The sequence below is a fragment of the Astyanax mexicanus genome, chromosome 3 (genome assembly GCF_023375975.1).
Source record: "Astyanax mexicanus isolate ESR-SI-001 chromosome 3, AstMex3_surface, whole genome shotgun sequence".
Classification (NCBI taxonomy): domain Eukaryota; kingdom Metazoa; phylum Chordata; class Actinopteri; order Characiformes; family Acestrorhamphidae; genus Astyanax; species Astyanax mexicanus.
This window is the reverse complement of record NC_064410.1, coordinates 1,754,342-1,772,500: the sequence shown is the minus strand read 5'-3', so window position 1 is coordinate 1,772,500 and position 18,159 is coordinate 1,754,342. Positions and strand designations below refer to the sequence as shown.

Sequence of the window (18,159 nt, the reverse complement as noted above, 5' to 3'; positions counted from 1 at the left end):
AAGAAAAAAAACAGTATACATCAACAGTAAGACAACATGAATTGAAGTGAATGAAGTGATTAGAAAGGAATATTAATAGAAAGATGAGATTTCTGTCTCTGTTTCTATCTTTGTGTGTATGTGTGTGTGCGTGTGTGTGTGTGCGTGTGTGTGTGTGTGTGATAAAGAACAAGCTTTTTCATACACACACGTTCAAACATCTTATATAAAAGAATTATATCATTATTTTACAATGCTGATAGCACAGTGATGATATTACTATTATTTACTAATGATGCTCCTCATTACAATAACAATAATACTACCTTGTTACAATAGTAATAAGTAAAACAAGAATATACAGCAACATCAGTGACACAAGTGAATATATAATATATAATAGAAATGGCATAAAATAACTACTACTACTACTGCTAACAATGAGAATGTATAAATAAATATGTATGAAGATAATAACAATAACGTTAAAAATATAATAAAGAAAGCATAATCAGACTACTGATAAAAGTATAATAGAGACAATAATAATAATATGACTAATAATGTCTTGCCACTCTTTTTGTTTTAACTTTTAAACTTTCTTACTTTTGTAAATAGTAAAACATGCATACTAATAAATAAATAATTTTTACTATGTTGAAAATATAATTATACATCTTTTTATATCTATTTTTTCTACTTTTTTGTTTTTCAACTACACACAACATACATAAAAAATATAGTAAACATAAAATCATACAATAAACGTAATAAAAAACGTAATATAAACGCATACTACACGTATAATAAACGTAAACAAAGTCTAATTCAAAAAACTAATTCAAAACTATCCCGTTGCCCTACCGCTGCTGCCACCGCTCAAACGGCGCGTGATGACTTGATGGACGCGTGCGTGATGGGAGCCTGCTGACGTAAGAGCCGTCCGTCAGCAGCGACAGGCTCTCGCGCGCGCGGCGGTGGGCGCGAGGATGGACGGACAGTCTGACAGACGGACTGACGGGCACGCGGACGGCGCGGCGGACGGGCACGCGCTGTACAACTTCACCGCTGTCTCCACTCGAGCAGGCGGCTGCGGCTTTCCAGAGACCGGCGGCCGGAGCGCGGGCACGATCCGCGGAGCGAGCCCCACGGGGAGCACGCACCGCCCCGCATAAGGTAAGCGAAAGAGAGAGAGAAAGAGAGATAGAATAAAAGAGAGAGGTGCGAGAGAGATAGAGAGAGAGACTCGGTTCCGCCGCTCGAGCGTCCTTTGCTTTTTTGTTATGTTTTTCATTCAGTTTTCAGTTTTCTCCGCGTGGCCCGGTGTGGCGGCGGCGGTGGTGGCGGTGCACGCGCGCACGCTGAGGAGCTAACGGGAGCGCTCGCGCGCGCGCACGTGAACAGAACAGAAGAGAAGAAGGGAGCGTCCAAAAAAAATCGGTCCGCGAGCACGAGGCCACGCGCGCGCCCGCCCGCCACTTTTCAAGGCCGCCCCCCCCCCTCTCAACTAAATCTCCACCCCCCAACAAAAGTAGTAGCTGGGGGAGAAAGAAAAAACACTTACACACACTCACACACCGATACACACTTACACACACTAATACACACTAACACACTGATACACACTAACACACACTGATACACAGTGTCCAAATAATCCCAACTCACCCACAGCGGCCAGGGGAGGGGATGCACGTGGTGGGTGGTGGTGGTGGTGGTGGTAGGGTGAATTAGTTCACCTTTAAGTTCTGCATGATCAAATTGGTCAGTTTATCGAATAAAAAAAAATAATAATAACAATAAAAATAATAATACTTATTAATTGAGAAATACAATATTTTTTAAAAAATCTAAATGTTGCTTTTTGTTTTTATATACTTTTTTTTAAAGTATAGTAGTAGTGCACTCTTTCTTCACATGCACGCGCGTGGTAAGCTAGTGGCCACGTAACTGTATTTAGCTCTATGCCTGTTTTGCGCTTGATACATATGAATAAGAATAAATAATAAGCATAAGCATCGCGCGTGCCGGTGTAGTTAGTAGTTAGTGCGTGCGTGCATGCATGCGTCTGCGTGCACATGTGTTTTTGTGTGTGTGTGAGAGAGAGAGAGAGAGAGAGAGAGAGAGAGAGAGAAAGAGAGAGAGAGGCCAGGCTGAACCCGGCCGGCAGTCCCACCCCTTCCCGTGCAAAGTGCTCACTTCCTAGTAAGGTGGAACGAATCAATCCGCAACTTCCAACTGTCTCTTACAGAGAGGAGGAGGAGGAGGAGGAGGAGGAGGAAGAGGAGGGACAGGGGGCTCACAAATAACACAAAACACACATCGAGAGGCGACCCCACCACACACACTAACTACTGCACAACAAAACATCATGTTTTTATTATATATTATGTATGAAAGTGAGGCTCCTTCCTTCAAAAAAGGCACACTGAGAACTGTATACTACTGTTCACTAGCTTATCATTAACAAATCATAAAACTACACCCTATACGACAGTCAGTGAGATCAGCTGTAAACATTTAAAATGCTTAAAACACATAAACATTAACAGACAGTTTGTAACAACAGACCAACAGTTAGTCAAAATAGCTAAAAACACTATATAAACACTAACAATCAGATTAATCGACTTGAACACTGCATAAACACTATTCATTAGATTAATAATAAACACTAGCCTATATGACCGCTTACACAGACAGCCAGATATGATCAGACTAACACTCTGATTAATCACTGGCTTTAAACACTATTATATACCCTATACACAAACAGTCAGATTAGCTTTACACACTATTATAAACACTAACCAACTGTCAGTCATATTAGAAATAAACACTCAGATTCGTCAAAAACACTTTATAAACATTTACAGTTAGTTTAGCAATGGACAGTATCTCTATATAAACTGTATAAATACTAGCCTTCAGTAATATTATAAATAAAACCTCAGAACTCAGATTGTGATTAAACATATGTGTATAAACACAAGCCTGTATCTCTATATGTACTGTATAAACACTACCCGTCTGTCATATACACTGTATAAACACTTACAGTTAGTTTCACAATACGCTACTTTTTAGTGTCTATATATATATAAGCACTGTATAAACATGTACAGTTAAGCAATGAACTCTATCTCTATAAACGCTAACAAATAGCAATATTAGTAATACACACTTCGATTGGGTTTAAACACTGTATAAACACTTACAGTTAGTTAAGCAATGAACTCTTTCTGAATATTTATATATCTATATCTTTATATACAGTGTATAAATGCTATGTATAAAAACAGACTAGTCTGTAGTTTGGTTAGTGAACAGTACAAAGCTAAAACAGAGGGTGGTGGTTTTGTTGTGTTGAGTTGTGTTGAGTTGTGGAGACTACAGCAGTGCCTTTTACAGTGCGGCGTTTAACAAAAAAACCCAAAAAACCCTAAAGCCCAAATTTTAGAGCCTAAATCCTAGAGCTGTGCAAGTCAAACAACAGCAGCAGACTCAAACTGTTGTTTACAGTGTTGACAATGTTTTTTTTATTTTATTTTTTTTATATTAAAAGATAGAAAGAGGAGTGGAGCGGTGTGATTTTTTTTCCAAACAATCCACCCTTCTTCTCCTCCTCTTCCTCCTCTTCTTCCTCTTCCTCCTTCTTCTCCTGTCCTCCTCCTTCTCCTTCTCTTTCCTTCACTCCTTCTCACTCCCATCCGCTGACCCTGTTTTGGGGAGGAGGAGAAGGAGGGAGGGAGGGAGAGAGGGAGTGAGAGAGAGAGCGAGTGGAGGAGGAAGAAGAAGAAGAGAGAGAGAGAGAGAGAGAGAGAGAGAGAGAGAGAGAGAGGGAAAAAAACAGAACAATTAAAAAGATTGACAGGTAGGTTTTCGCTGTCAGAGTGACGCTCCTCCGGAGGGGTGGAGTGTAGAGAGGGGAGCACGGGAGGCGACTCGATGCGTCTGTCTATCAGTTGAGGCTGTCTGAAACGCTCTCTCTCTCTTTCTCTCTTTCTCTTCCTCTCTTCCTCCCTCTCTCCGTAATTCTCAGTCAGGAGACGGAGCACCGGAGCCCGTCCGATTGTTTTTGCTTCATGCTCTTGTTAGGAAAGACTTTCGCTGCGTTAGTTTTTTTTTTTTAGCTCGCTCGCGCGCGGAGGTCCGGTGGTATTTCGTGCGTCCTCGCGCCCCGTCCTTCCGTCGGAGAGCCCGTATGTTCCCCGCCGTGGTGGACTCTCTCTCTGCTGGTCTCTCTCTCTCCTGGTCTCAGTGGGTGTCTCTCGGTCTATCTCTCTGCTGAAGAACTGAGTGACTGAGTGACCGAGTGACTGACATTATTCTGCGTAAGCTCACCGATTAACCGATTGTTTTTCTTTCTTTCTTTCTATCTTTTTATTCCCTTCCTTTCCCTTGTTCCTCTTCATTTTTCTCTCCTTTGCCTCGGCTCGCGCAGTAGAGCTCTCCGCGTGCTAAAGAAGACAAGAAGAATCAGGACTGGACTGGAAATACACGAACATAATACACACGAACACACACTCTCACAGTTGTGGAAGAGGTGTGTGTGTGTGTGTGTGTGCGTATACACACGTGTGTGTGTGTGAATGTGTGTTTTTTTGTTGTTGTAATACTCCCGATTGTGGAACTTGTTTTTGGGTGGGTGAATCCTCCTGAAGAAGACAAGAAGAAAAAGAAGATCTCCACCGTCTCTCCATGATCTGAGCTGATATGATCTGATTTGATCCAGCTGCGTCTTCTTATCTTGTCTCTTGTTTTTTTGCATTATTGCATTTTTTATTCTTATTTTTTTTTCTTTGTGGACGGATGGAACCACCACCACAACCAGCGAGGAGAATGCACGAGGAGGCGCCTCGCTCCGGATGACCATGTCGCTCACGCGGAGAAGCTCTACACCACCACCACAACCGAGAAGAAGACCCGCTCAGGAAAAAAAAGCGTGTCTGCTTCGAGAAGACCCACCCACTCTTTCCCACGAGCGAGCGCGAGCTCAGCTAGCTTTGACGCGTTGACGCTTTGACTGAGTAGCGTGCATGCCTGTGGAGAAAAATACTAAAAACTAAAAATAAACGTAAAGAAGATAAAGAAGAGAAGATATAAAGAAGAGATAAAGGAAGTTAAACAATTGCAAAAAAAAACGACAATACAAAAAAAAATCTTGAACATTGATTCTTGGACTTTGACTCTTTTGAACTGAAGGAACGACTTGAACAAACAACAAACAAACATTCAAAAAAGCACCCCAAACTTTTTGATTTTTTCCCACCACAATTACATTTTTTAAACGTTTTTAAAGCGTTTGTATCCTGCATTTCGCTTCTGTATGAAAAGTCAAGTGGAAAGAGTTGGAGACCAGCAGCAGCAGAAGAAGCATGCCGCGGAGAAAGCAGCAAGCACCGAGGCGATCTTCAGGTAAATAAAAATATATAAAATACATTCATTAATACAACATTATACTTACACACATAGATATATACATACTACACTTACTTACTTACTTACTTACTGGCTTATGTACACACTCACACACTTGCACTTATAGGCTTACACTTACACACTTGTAAGAACTTGTAATCGATTGACTGACTGATTGATTACATTGTTTGCATGGTTACACACACACACACTTGTACACATGCACCTTATGTTGGTATTATTTTATTTTATTTTTTACTTTAATTTAATTGTATTCTATTCATTTTAACTCAAGTTTACAGACAAGCAAGAGGGGTGACTTTTCTTTTGAAAAAAAAAAAAAAACATTCTCCAGACTGAAAGCATAAAACACGCTCTCACTTTCCGTTCCAAACTTAACTTAACTTAACAACACTCAGCGAATCTGAGACTTTATAAGCCTGTATTATCTCACATTAGTGACGTTTTTATCTCTTTTATCAGATAAAATAGCCCCTTCGAAAGAGATCAAACGCACTTTTTATTTTTTTTTTTCTCGCTCGCAGAATTTTCCAGCCGCTCGTGTTTGGTCGCGCGTTGCCATCCTTCATTTGATGCTTGATTGATCGCCTGTCATGTGGCTCCCTTTGATCTATTCAGTCCCGATAACCATCAGCGAATCATTCACCATGGAAACGGGTGCGCGCGCGAGTGCGAGCGAGCCAACGAGTGCGCGTGCTCGCGTGCTCTCGTGCTCTCCTGCTCTCTAACACACCACTCTTGCTCTCTCTCTCTCTCTCTCTCTCTCTCTCTCTCTCTCTCTCTCTCTCTTTCTCTGTCTTTTTCACACACACACACTCATTCACTCACTCACTTTTTCAAGCACTCTTGACTCTCTCCAGCCTCGTGCTCTTTCTAGAGTTTCTATAGGTGTATACAGGACAACTTTTGGACCCACTGGTGGTGGTTGTGGTGGAGTTGAAGGAAGAAGGGAAGATTGGAGGGAGGAAAACAGTGGGGGGGGGGGGGGGGGTAGAGAGGTAAAAGACAGGTAAAAGGTGGACATTCTTGTTCTTGAGACTTTTCCTTTTTTGTACTTTTTTGAGAGAAAGGCAATGCAATGTAGAAAAAGACAGATAGAGAAGAGAGAGACAGATAAAGAGAAGAATAGAATAGAAGAAGAGGAAGAGAAGGAGGTTGTTGGGGCTGCGGCGTGTCTAGATCACTGAAAGAAGTAACACCTCAGAGAACATCTCTTCATGGCCTTGATGGAAGGTCCTGATTAGCGGGCAGATGCTCATTTTTTTCGGGTGGAATGAGGCCTATTTAACACTGTAGTTTATAGTGAGTTGTTTAAGTGAATAATCTGCTTAGGTTGTGTCTCAAATAGAGATTTAAGACTTCTGGTTGGTGGTAAAACTTCTGGTCTCTGTGATATATGCTTGTTTTGAGGGGCGTTCTGGTGGTGGTCATGTCTGTCTGTCTTTTTACCATAAGTACTTTTTTTTAAACACTCGTAATAAATAGATAGAGACTCAAAATATCCCCATCAACTGTCCATCAACTGTAAGGCTTCATTATAACGTACGCTTTTTTTTTTTCACGATTATAACGGCGTTCACATTTTAAGCACATAAGCATATAGTAGATGATGCCACGTACTGTAACTAGCAACTAGCAAAATCTGAGTTCTGTCCCTAATATTCCACTGTAAAGGTCAGATAGGGGAAACAAATTCGAACTTATTTAACACCAATGAATTCCACACAGCCACGCCAGGCCCGTGAAAATCGGAAAAATGCTTCTCTTCCACGTACGAAACTTTCCAGGCTTCGCAGCGTAGACTCATCTGGAGAGACTGTCGCTGGGAGTTAAAAGACTCACAGAGGTGAGACGGCGGCTGGTAATCTGACCTGGCAGGTCCTACCCAAAAACAAGCCATCAACCCTCCGCACCCCCCACCACCACCAGCACCCGCCTCCGCTGAATATTGATTTAATTGTCTGTCTTTTGACAGGCATATACATCATTGGCTCTAATGGTCAATCAGAATTTGGCAGGGCCTAGTTTTCCATCAGTCCCACCAGAGCCTGACGCTTTTCCTTCTTTTTCTTTTTTCTCCTTTCTCGCACGATCAAAAACGAATCTGCTCTAAATGGACGATGATGAGACTGATTGTAGAGCATAAAAATAAAAGGAATGATGAGATGAGTTTCTGGTTTGTTCACAAAATTACTACTAATACTACTTTAGATTTTAGCTTTTTTTTTTAAAGGAAACAATTGGAAGAGGAAGAGATTGAAATCGTCAGGTGAAGCACTAGTTTCTTTACCAGTTTCTCTACCAGTTTTGCTCCTCCTCCTTCTTTTTTTCCACCTCCTCCTCCTCCTCCTTGTTCTTCTCGTTTATTTCCTCGGTCACTGTTGCTGCAGCCTCACGCTGTTTTGGCTCAAACGCATTTGGCCTCAGTTTTGGCTGCGGAACTGGTGCACCATTTTTTGGTGCAATGGGAAATGAACGTTCTGGTCTGTTCCTATCAGTGGTGCGTAGACCTGCTGCAACCATTCGTGTTTTATTTGTATTTTATTTTATTTTATTTTTTTATTTCATTTGCTGCTTCTTTAGAGCCAGAGGCCTCCAAAAGGCATGGATGACGAAGCCTCTAAGCAGAGCAGTGAACAACGTAAAGCTCTTTTTAGTAGGGTTAAGCTAGAAATGATTACTGTGTGCAGTCCATCATTCAATGATGATTTTCTCAATTTCTCTCAAAATCTCTGAGCTTGAGCTCCAGTGCCTTAGTGTTTTTCTCCACCTCAGATATACACGTTTACATTTTTTTAATGTAGTTTAAAATATGAAATACTGAGAAAACTGTAAAACTGTGAAACTGTGAAAGCAACAAGGAATAAAAAAAGGTGTTTAATTTTTTTGGCCTTAGTGACACGTCTCTAACCAAACCGAAAACGCTCATTCAGTGTGTGCTGTACTGTTTATAACATAATAGGCAGATTAAAAAAAATATATATATATAAAAACAAATACGAAGAAACCAAGAACGATGAAGGGCAAAACCATGTTGATGGGCAAAACCAACACAGCAGCAGCAGCAGCAGCATTATCTTATAAGACGATGCGCTACCTATAAGGAGCGTCATCAGCGAAGGCTTGGTTTTGAACCAGCGCAGGGAGTCATTAAACTCAGCCCTTTCGCCAAGACGAAAGCGAAAGGCTTCTTAATTATCAGGAAGAGAGAGAGAGAGAGAGAGAGAGAGAGAAAGAGAGAGCGAGGGAGGGGAAAAAAAGGTAACAGTTCCTCTGCTGCTTTCGTTAGATAGGGGCCCTAATTATCTGAGCTTCTGATGGATTTGTGACAGCTCCTAACGATTAAAGCTGACAAATTCGGCTAGGTGTCAGCTCGGCAGCTGCCTTGATGTAATCAAGTTGATATTATACAGTTCCCATAGCCCGTAGTGCCGTATTAACTCAATTGTCTGGCGCAGGTGACAAATGGACTTTGCTACCTGACTAATCACGTCACCGCCGCGATGCTGCTTAATGACCTCAGTAATCCTGGCTTTTAACCGCACCGCTGGGCCCGGCGGAGGCTCTCGGCCAATCAGGGCCCGCGCTTAGTCAACGCGCCGCCATTATCTCCCGTGTGTTATATCACCCCCGCCATTCCGTATGTTATTGAACGTGCCGCCGGCCTGGCCCCTGAGATGCTGCTGGGCTCTGGTGTTGCTAAACACCGAAGTGCAACTAACTATATACATGATCATTCGTGTATATATACATATATACATATATATACATCTATACAGCTCTATACAGCTCTGGAAATATATATTTCTATATATTTGAGTAAAATTAACATTATCGTTGTTTTATTCCATAAACTACGTTACAATAGTTTTTTCAGATTTTTCCCAAATTCCACATGTAAAACATTGTCATTCCGAGCGTTTCAATGCATTTGCAGAAAATAAGAAATGGCAGAAAAAAAAAAAAGATGCAGAGCTTTCAGACCTCAATTAATGCAAAGACGTTCAGAAATTCAGAAATCAATATTTGGTGGAATAACCACTTTTTTTTTTTTTAGTTTTTCTTAATCACAGTTTTGCACATGCACATTGCATAATGTTCTCCTCCACCAGTCTTACACACTGCTTTTGGATAACTTTGTGCTGCTTCACTCCTGGTACAAAAATTTAAGAAGTATCAGATTTAGCTTGGTTTGATGGCTTGTGACCATCCATATTCCTCTCATATATATAAATATATATATATATATATATATATATATATATATATATATATATATATATATATATATATATGTTTTTTTATACAGTCGAGTGTATTTTGCTGCTAGTGTGTGTTTTTCTTTTTTTCTTGCTGCAGTGCTGCATTAGGCCATTGTTAAAATACAATCCCATACTCCATAAAGTCACGAGTGTAGATATAGGGTATAGAGTATACAGTATAGTTATTGCTGATATATGTTCAGTATGTACAGTAGAATCTCTTCTTCTCAGATCTGATGAAGAAGTTCAGGAGCTGCCACTCTTCCTTTCACTTTGTGAGTGTGTGTGTGTCAGTGTGTGTGTGTGTGTGTGTGTAGTGTGTGTGTGTGTGTATAAGTGAGTAAGTGAGTGAGTGAGGGTGCTGTGGCGTGAACATAGCTATTAGGTGTTTTCCCCACAGAGTCTGCAGTGCTCACCTATAATGGAGCCCTTTTGCCAGCTGACCTTGAATGTTGTGAATTACAGTTATACACTGAATAAAATACGCTGTGTAAGAATGCAGTTTATCTCAGCTCTTAATTTCCATTGGTTAGTTGGTTTGTTAAGAGGAGGAATATTGGAAAAACTGTGTTTTGCTATACAGAAGAAGAACCACCTTGGGTTCCAGATAGACAGAAGATATCTGATGTTAAGGGTCTTTAGTCTGTCACATATATAATAGGGACTGTGGGGCCTGTATGTGGATTTATAAATTATATTTTAAATGACATTGCAAAGCAAATTTACAGAAAAGAAAATCAAAAAGACCAGGAAAAAGAAAAGTAAAGTAAAGTGAAGGCACATTTATTTTATTATAGGTAAAAAAAAAGTCTCTGTACCACCATATACATCTGTTGCTATGCTGAGTTGTACTCATATAATCATGGTAGTGCTTTTTAAAACCTTCTGACATTTGCAACATTTCAGGGCACACGTTTCGATGAAATTAAATTTTAAAAAATGTTTTGAGCCATTCTGGATTATTTCTATTGGTCAATTAATCATAAAACTATATGTGGCACAATATATATAAAACAAACCTGCTGGATTTCCAGATTTTTGGAGAATTTCTATTGGTCCATTCATCATGAAATGATATGAGATGCATATATATGACAATATATATATATATATATACATATATATATATATATATATATATATATATATATATATATATATATATATATATATATATAAAAGAAAAGCCGCCAGATTTACATTATGTCGAAACTATTAAGTACACAATTTTAATGAAAGTCTCAATATGAAAAAAATAGTTTTTTGAGCCATTTTCGAGAATTTCTATTGGCCAATTCATCATGAAATACTGTGTGACGCAATATATATATAAAACTGCCAGATTTACATTTTGTCAAAACATTTCAGGGAACAAGTTTCAATGAAAGTCAATGTAAAAAGACTTTTTCGAGCCATTTTAAAGAAATTTCTAACGATCAATTCATCACAAAAAAAAAAAATACAAATACTTGCAAGATTTACATTATGTCGAAACATTTCAGGGCACAAGTTTCAATGAAAGTCTTAAAAGTTTTGACCCGTTTTGGATCATTTCTATTGGTCAATTCATCATATATAAAAAAACGACTGCCAGATTTACATTATGTTGAAACCTTATGTCCAGCGTATATATATATATATATTTATATACATATATTTATAATGTCTCACGTTATGATTATGATAACCGACCCCTTCGCAAATCACAAAACACACGACAGAACGGACGAATGCAGGCTGGATCTGGTGCTCAGCTCTCGCTGCGGACGCAGGCAGTAGGCCGCTTCACTCGCCCGAGGCGACGTGCTGTCATTAACCGCTGACATTGACCTCTTTAGTCGATACTCATGTTTACGCCCACCGCTCAAAAGTAATAGTTTAATTTGCATTCGGGGGGCATCTGAGTCGGCGGCCTATAGGAAATCAAAGCCTATCCAGCGGTTGGGTGGTTATAAACCCTCCTCCGGCCCTCGCCCCCCACTGTTTCCATAAGTTTTAGCCTGGGAATGCGGTGGGAGGTTGCGTTGCGTTGGGTTGCGTTGAGTAATGAAGATAGATGACGGGTTTTATGAGGGGAAAAGCTCGGATCGAAAAACTAAAGTACTGTTGAACTATGTTGGGTACGTTTGGGCTTATAGTACAGAAGATGTACAGTAGATGTAGATGTGAGCCAAGAGAATGACTGCATGCAGTAAAGCTACGCTGCTACGCCGCTACGCTCCTGTGCTGCTACGCTGCGTTGCTGCTAGCGCTGCGTCACGCTGCTAGTAAAGCTATCCCCGAGCCTAATGAGCTTTTTACACGACTGGGAGTTTTTAGTTTCCACACAAGTTAAGTCAACTCTCCATCTCTCCTCAGACTGAATTAGGAGTCTCTCCAGACTGCTTTCTCATTTTCTGTGTGTGTGTGTGTGTGTGTGTGGGAGAGAGCTTGTGTGTGTGTGTGTTTCTGTGTATGTGTGTGTGTTTGTAAGAGAAGGAAAGTGTGTGTGTGTGTCTCCGGTCGCTCAACGCCTCGGACACAAATCCAGTGCACACACACACTCACACACACACACTTATACACACACACTTATACACACTTACACACTTACACACACACACATACACGGAGCTGCTAAGAGGTAGCGTGACACCAGCACAGGCTAGGAGCTTGGAATAGCATGGGGGCAGCACAGCATTATGGGAAATGGAGCTATCAAAGGGACCAGATGCATTTTATCAGACTATCTCTCTCTCTTCTCTCTCTCTCTTTTTTTGCTTTTTTTTCGTTTTCGTGCTTTCTCTCCAGCCCCAGTTCTTAGCTTAGATAGCTTTGTGTATTTTTTTTATGTGTAAAGCATATAAGAGTAAGAAGAGTAAGAGCATGCTTTGCTTATATAAATTACAAAATAAATAAATAAGTAAGTAAATAAAAAGATTATCTATCCCTCTCCTAGAACCGGCCCCCCTTTTCTTTTTATCTATTTTAATCCCAGCTAATTCGGTCCAAAATAAGTCAGAGGGAAAAAGGAAATACGACTAAAAAAGATGGAAAAGTACAAAAGAGAGGGAAGCTGAAGTCATGACCCAGTGAAGTGGAGTTTGTGAGCTGAGGGAGTACACAGGGGTCAGCGAGAACCCGCCCGGGAGCCCCCAGCGTCCCCATCCCTCTCCCTCTCTCTCTCTCCGTCCTCCATCTCTCCATCTCTCCATCTCTCCGCTCTCATCTGCTGCGGTTTTCTCTGTCTCTTTCCTCTGCCGGCTCCTGTGGGGGGGCTCGGGGGGTTGTTTTTAGAGGCTAGCTGGAGTTTTCTCATCCCAGTGTGGCGTTTTCCTCGGCGTACATCCGCATCAGATAAGATACACACACTGTACCGCCCACCGCATCTGCTCCAGCCTTCAAAACACGCCTGCAGGGGGCCGTCCTTTGATGTGTTGCACGCGTGTGCGCGTCCGGGAGCATTGTGTGTGCATTGTGTGTGTATTGTGTGTGTGTATTGTGTGTATGGATTGGATGTGGGCCGGTGTTCGTTAATGAGGATATTGTGGTTGAGGATATGGGGTTGTTGTACAGAATTCCCTTAAACATAAATTAATGGGGAGACAGAGAGGAAGTCATGGAAAAATAGTTCCCATAGTTTCCCATAGTTTTGCAAATTAGAGGTGTAAAAAAAATTTGATTTATCGATTTATTGAAGTATTGCAATATTGTATTTGACATTTTTTTGTTTCATAAGATTAGTAATTTTCTCTTTGTTGTTAGTAATTTTTTATCCTCTGTGATTTTATTCCCATCCCCAACGACCATGTGTTTGTTCTTCTCCTTCTTCTTCCTCTCAGAAAAAAAATACAGGCTAAATTATTTACTATATTTAGCTCAACACTTTTTTCATGGTTCTCCGCTAATTTTTGTCCCATCCATCTCCAGACATCACTGAGTTTTATCTCCTTGATCTTAATAAAATAGCTAAAGTTTTTCCACTGCCGCGCACCGTATTAACACTTTGGGCGTGCAACAGTTTCCATGGAGATCCACGTGCTGTAAACACAACAGAGAGTGGAAATGGAGGAGCTACTGAACAGCGTTATGTGATGTCACGTGACCGAGAAAACATAAAAAAAAAAATAATAACTCACTGGATTGAGGGAAATCTAGTCTGTTTCGGTTTTGAACAAGTGTATTAGCATCTGGTTCAGTTTCTGAGGTTGATATGCAAAGTTACGGCCTACAAGCCTAATTTAGCTACAGTACAGTAAGTACAGTAGTTGTCAGCTTATGATTATCCCCTCCCACTTTGTCTGAAGTTATACTGAATGTTTTAGTGCGGACAGACTGTAAACTGCATCTCCAAGATGCAACATTTTGATTTAGTTTGATTTTAAATCATTTTGGAGCATTTCTATTGGTCCATTTGTTAATTAATGAATTTCGCTATCTTTAAGTTTACCTGCATTTGAAGCGATTTAATGAAGGATGTCTAGAATTAATGATTTGTTTTGCAATTGCAAGTACACATGCATTCATTTTTTTTGTTAGACTTTATACTTTATATGCATCTTATTGGGTGTGTACGTGCATCTGCAAGTGTGTGTGTGTGTGTGTGCATTCTCAGGAGTCACTCACTGATGGAGAAATGCTTTTTCTTTTTTTTTAAATCAAGTTTCTGTCGACACCGATATAAATCTGATGTCGATATGAACACTGTTCATGCGTATATAAACAGGTTTAGACATGTACGTTTAGAGAATTATGAATGTATGAACATGTGTTTTGTTTCCTGATAGTGTGTGTGTGTGTATTTGTTTTGTGTGTGTGTGTGTGGCGTAGTGGATAACACCACTACCTGCTAGTGAGCTGTGTAAGCTACTGCATCATGTAAAAGACTAGGGTTCAATTCCTGTTCTAGGTACATTGGCACTAACTTTGTAATATAAATAACCTTTCACTTAAGTCACTTTATGGATACTAGTTTAACGGTTTCTGAATCAGTTTCTCTGATTTTGCTATTTATAGCTATATATTTGAGTAAAATGAGCATTGCTATTTTATTCTATAAACTACAGACACCATTTCTACTAAATTCCATATAAAAAGTGAGGAGCTTTCAGACCTCAGATAATGCAAAGAAAAGAAAAAAAGTTCATATTCATAAAGAGTTTTTAAGAGTTCATAAATCAATGTTTGGTGGAATAACCCTGATGGTTTTTAATCTTGGCATCATATTCTCCTCCACCAGTCTTACACACTGCTTTTGGATAACTTTATGCTGCTTTACTCCTGGTGCAGAAATTCAAGCAGTTCAGTTTGGTGGTTTGATGATCAGCTTGTGATCATCCATCTTCCTCTTGATTATTATTATATTCCAGAGGTTTTCAATTTGGTAAAATCAAAGAAACTCACAGAGAGTATATATTCGGCTCTAAAAGGAGAATGTGCTGACCTGCGAAAGGGCACAGCTTTCGCGCTCTGCTAACAACCCCGTGACATCTGTGGCTCATTGATTGTTCACATGGGCTCGCTGCAGGAACAATGGGCAGTAAATCTGAATCTGTGCGCGAGCGATTGACGCTGCGACGTGTCTGTCTGCGAAGTGGGCCCGCTTCCACGCTGTCTGTCTTCGCCGTCTGCCTGTCTGCCTGTCTGTCTGCCTGTCTGCGAGCATTCAGCCGCATCAGTTTTGACAGACGAACATGAAACAAAGGGAAGCTCTTTGATGATGTTGGGTAAACACGTGTAAAGCCCCCTTAAAACTCGGGGAAGTCACGTCCTGGGACTCTATGTTCCTCTACAGTATGTTCCTCTAAGTTCCTCCTCCTCTGCACCCCCCTCCCTTTCCTCCCTCCTCCTCCTCCTCCTCCTCCTCTTCTTCTTCTTCCTGCTCTGAATATCCTGCTCTTGAAGATGAAAGACGGCCGAAAACACACTTTGTTGTTTTTGTCTTTTTTACCTCATTTTGCACGTATTTTGCTGTTTTAAGGCTGTGGTTTTTAATCACAGTTTCTTTTTTTAATGCATCTTGGCATCGTGTTCTCCTCCACCAGTCTTACCCACTGCTTTTGGATAACTTTATATCCCCGTATTCCAGAGTTTTTCAATTTGACATTTCTCCCAAATTCCATATAAAAAAAGCGAAGAGCTTTCAGACCTCAAATAACGGATTAACTCTTTTTTTATGCGTCTTGGCATCATGTTCTCCTCCTCCTCCAGTCTTACACACTGCTTTTGGATAACTTTATGCTGCTTTACTCCTGGTGCAAAAATTCAAGCAGTTCAGTTTGGTGGTTTGATGGTTTGTGATCATCCATCTTCCTCTTGATTATATTCCAGAGGTTTTCAATTTGGTAAAATCAAAGAAAGGCATTTTTATTTACATTTTTTCGTACACCTGTATGTATATAGTGTATATCGTCGCCATCTATTTCCATTTTTTTTTTGGTCAATTTTTAGTTTACTACATAATTTGAACAGACAACCTGTCCCTTACACTGTGCCAAAATTTCTTGATGAAGGGACCAATAGAAACTCTTCAAAAGGACCTGAAATAAACTCTTTTTACATTGATGTTCATTGGAAGTTTGCAAGGTTTTTTCTCTCTCCTGTAAAGTTGCTGTTTTGGAGATAAGTGTTTTTCATTGGACAGCGACTGTATCCGGATATCCTGCTCTTGAAGATCTCTAATATGCTCTTGAAGATGAAAGACGGCCGAAAAAACACACACTTTGTTGTTTTTGTCCTTTTTACCTCGTTTCGCTCGTATTTTGCTTTTTTAAGCTTTTTTAGCTCAACGAGGGCTCAAATATAGCAGATAGGGAGGGGAAACGAGGAAATGGCACGCGAGAGCACGCGAAAGAGAGGCTCAGAAAGAGAGAGAGAGAGGGAGAGAGAGGGAGTGAATGAGGCCTAAAAGAAGAGATTGGCGCGCGAGAAGAAAGGAACGGGCGCTCAGAAAGGTATTAGAGCTGACAGATGAACAGAAGTGGGGAGAAATTCTCCCGCAGCAGCTGGCACCGCAGTCATTATCCTGACAGGTGTCAATTAAGAATTACTGCCTGCCTCAGTCCTCCGCATGGCCCAGCTGTCTCGGCGCCGCAGAAATAACACTTTACCCTTGTCACTTTGTTAGTTCTTTCGCCCCTGCCTCCGAAAATGAGCCGCCCGAGCAGTAATCGATAACCAGTGTATTAGCAATTATTTTGCACATTGATTTACGAGGGCCAACGAATCCTACTGTGCTGTTATTAGCCCTTGATTAGATCTGCCCTGAAAAAAGACACACACACACACACACACACACACACACACATATACCCCGTATACACACACACACCATATACACACACACACACACACAGCCCTGTTGCCAGGTGGATATATGTTTCCTCCGAGGCCCTGAGGTCTAGAACAATCTTAGTGCACAGTGTTAGTGGCCCTGTTGGGCCCTCCATCACGAGTGGCCGTTATAGAGACAGGCCCCTCTTTAGTACCCCTCCCTCCCCTTCCCCTCTTTCTCTCTCCTTTACACAACACACACACAGATACACACACACACAAATACACACACTACAGACTCACATACACACAGCTCTTCTTTCCTTGGGCGTTGAAGAAATACAGTCCCATCTAAGCTCTAAGCCAGGGGTGTCCAAACTACGGCCCGCGGGCCATTTGCGGCCTGTTTCCTCTATTTTAGAAATAGAATGAAAGTTGGCCCGCTGTTAAGCAGGTTTTTATAATGTGAGATTCAAAGTTTGAACGCTAGGTGTCAGAAACGGGCCAAAGAGTCTAAAAGCGGAGAGAGTGCGCATTTCTAGCGCAGAAAACGGGCCAAAGAGTATAAAAGCGGAGAGAGTGCGCATTTCTAGGGCAGAAAACGGGCCAAAGAGTCTAAAAGTGGAGAGAGTGCGCATTTCTAGCGCAGAAAACGGGCCAAAGAGTCTAAAAGTGGAAAGAGTGCGCATTTCTAGCGCAGAAAACGGGCCAAAGAGTATAAAAGCGGAGAGAGTGCGCATTTCTAGCGCAGAAAACGGGCCAAAGAGTCTAAAAGCGGAGAGAGTGCGCATTTCTAGCACAGTAAAACGAGGTAAAAGAGTCTAAAAGCGGAGAGGGAGCACATTTCTAGCGCAGAAAAACAGGCCAAAGAGTCTTAAAGCGGAGAGGGTGCACATTTCTAGCTCAGAAAAACGGGCCAAAGAGTCTTAAAGTTGCAGTAATTAAGGAGTTTAATATTAAGAGACATCATGAAATGAAACATCAATTTGAAAAATCTTAGTTTACACAACACTGTCAAAGATAAAGATAGCAAGTCAAGTAAAATGGTGTGTAAATGAAAGTAATCAGGAAAATGTATTATTTAAAGTGGTATATTTCATTATTTGTTTTATTACAGAGTCTGTGGCCCGTGACTTCAAATATATTTCTCCTTCTGGCCCCCAACAAAAAAAGTTTGGACACCCCTGCTCTAAGCTCTTAAGGCTCTGGATGGATGCAATTGTTG

The 18,159-nt window shown here is 40.8% G+C and overlaps 1 protein-coding gene and 1 long non-coding RNA gene across 2 annotated transcripts in view; one reads left to right on the top strand and one right to left on the bottom strand.

The window, feature by feature from the left end:
• LOC111191714 (uncharacterized) overlaps positions 1-934 on the bottom strand; it is a 9,295-nt gene extending 8,361 nt beyond the window's left edge. The window contains exon 1 of the long non-coding RNA XR_002649612.2: positions 844-934. This is a non-coding gene — a long non-coding RNA (uncharacterized LOC111191714). The remainder of the gene's footprint in view (positions 1-843) is intronic.
• A 128-nt stretch (positions 935-1,062) lies between these two features.
• tshz1 (teashirt zinc finger homeobox 1) overlaps positions 1,063-18,159 on the top strand; it is a 67,358-nt gene continuing 50,261 nt past the window's right edge. Inside the window, exons 1-2 of the mRNA XM_049475713.1 lie at positions 1,063-1,155; positions 4,424-5,397. Coding sequence (XP_049331670.1) covers positions 5,358-5,397 — 40 coding nt within the window. The 5' untranslated portion in view covers positions 1,063-1,155; positions 4,424-5,357. The remainder of the gene's footprint in view (positions 1,156-4,423; positions 5,398-18,159) is intronic.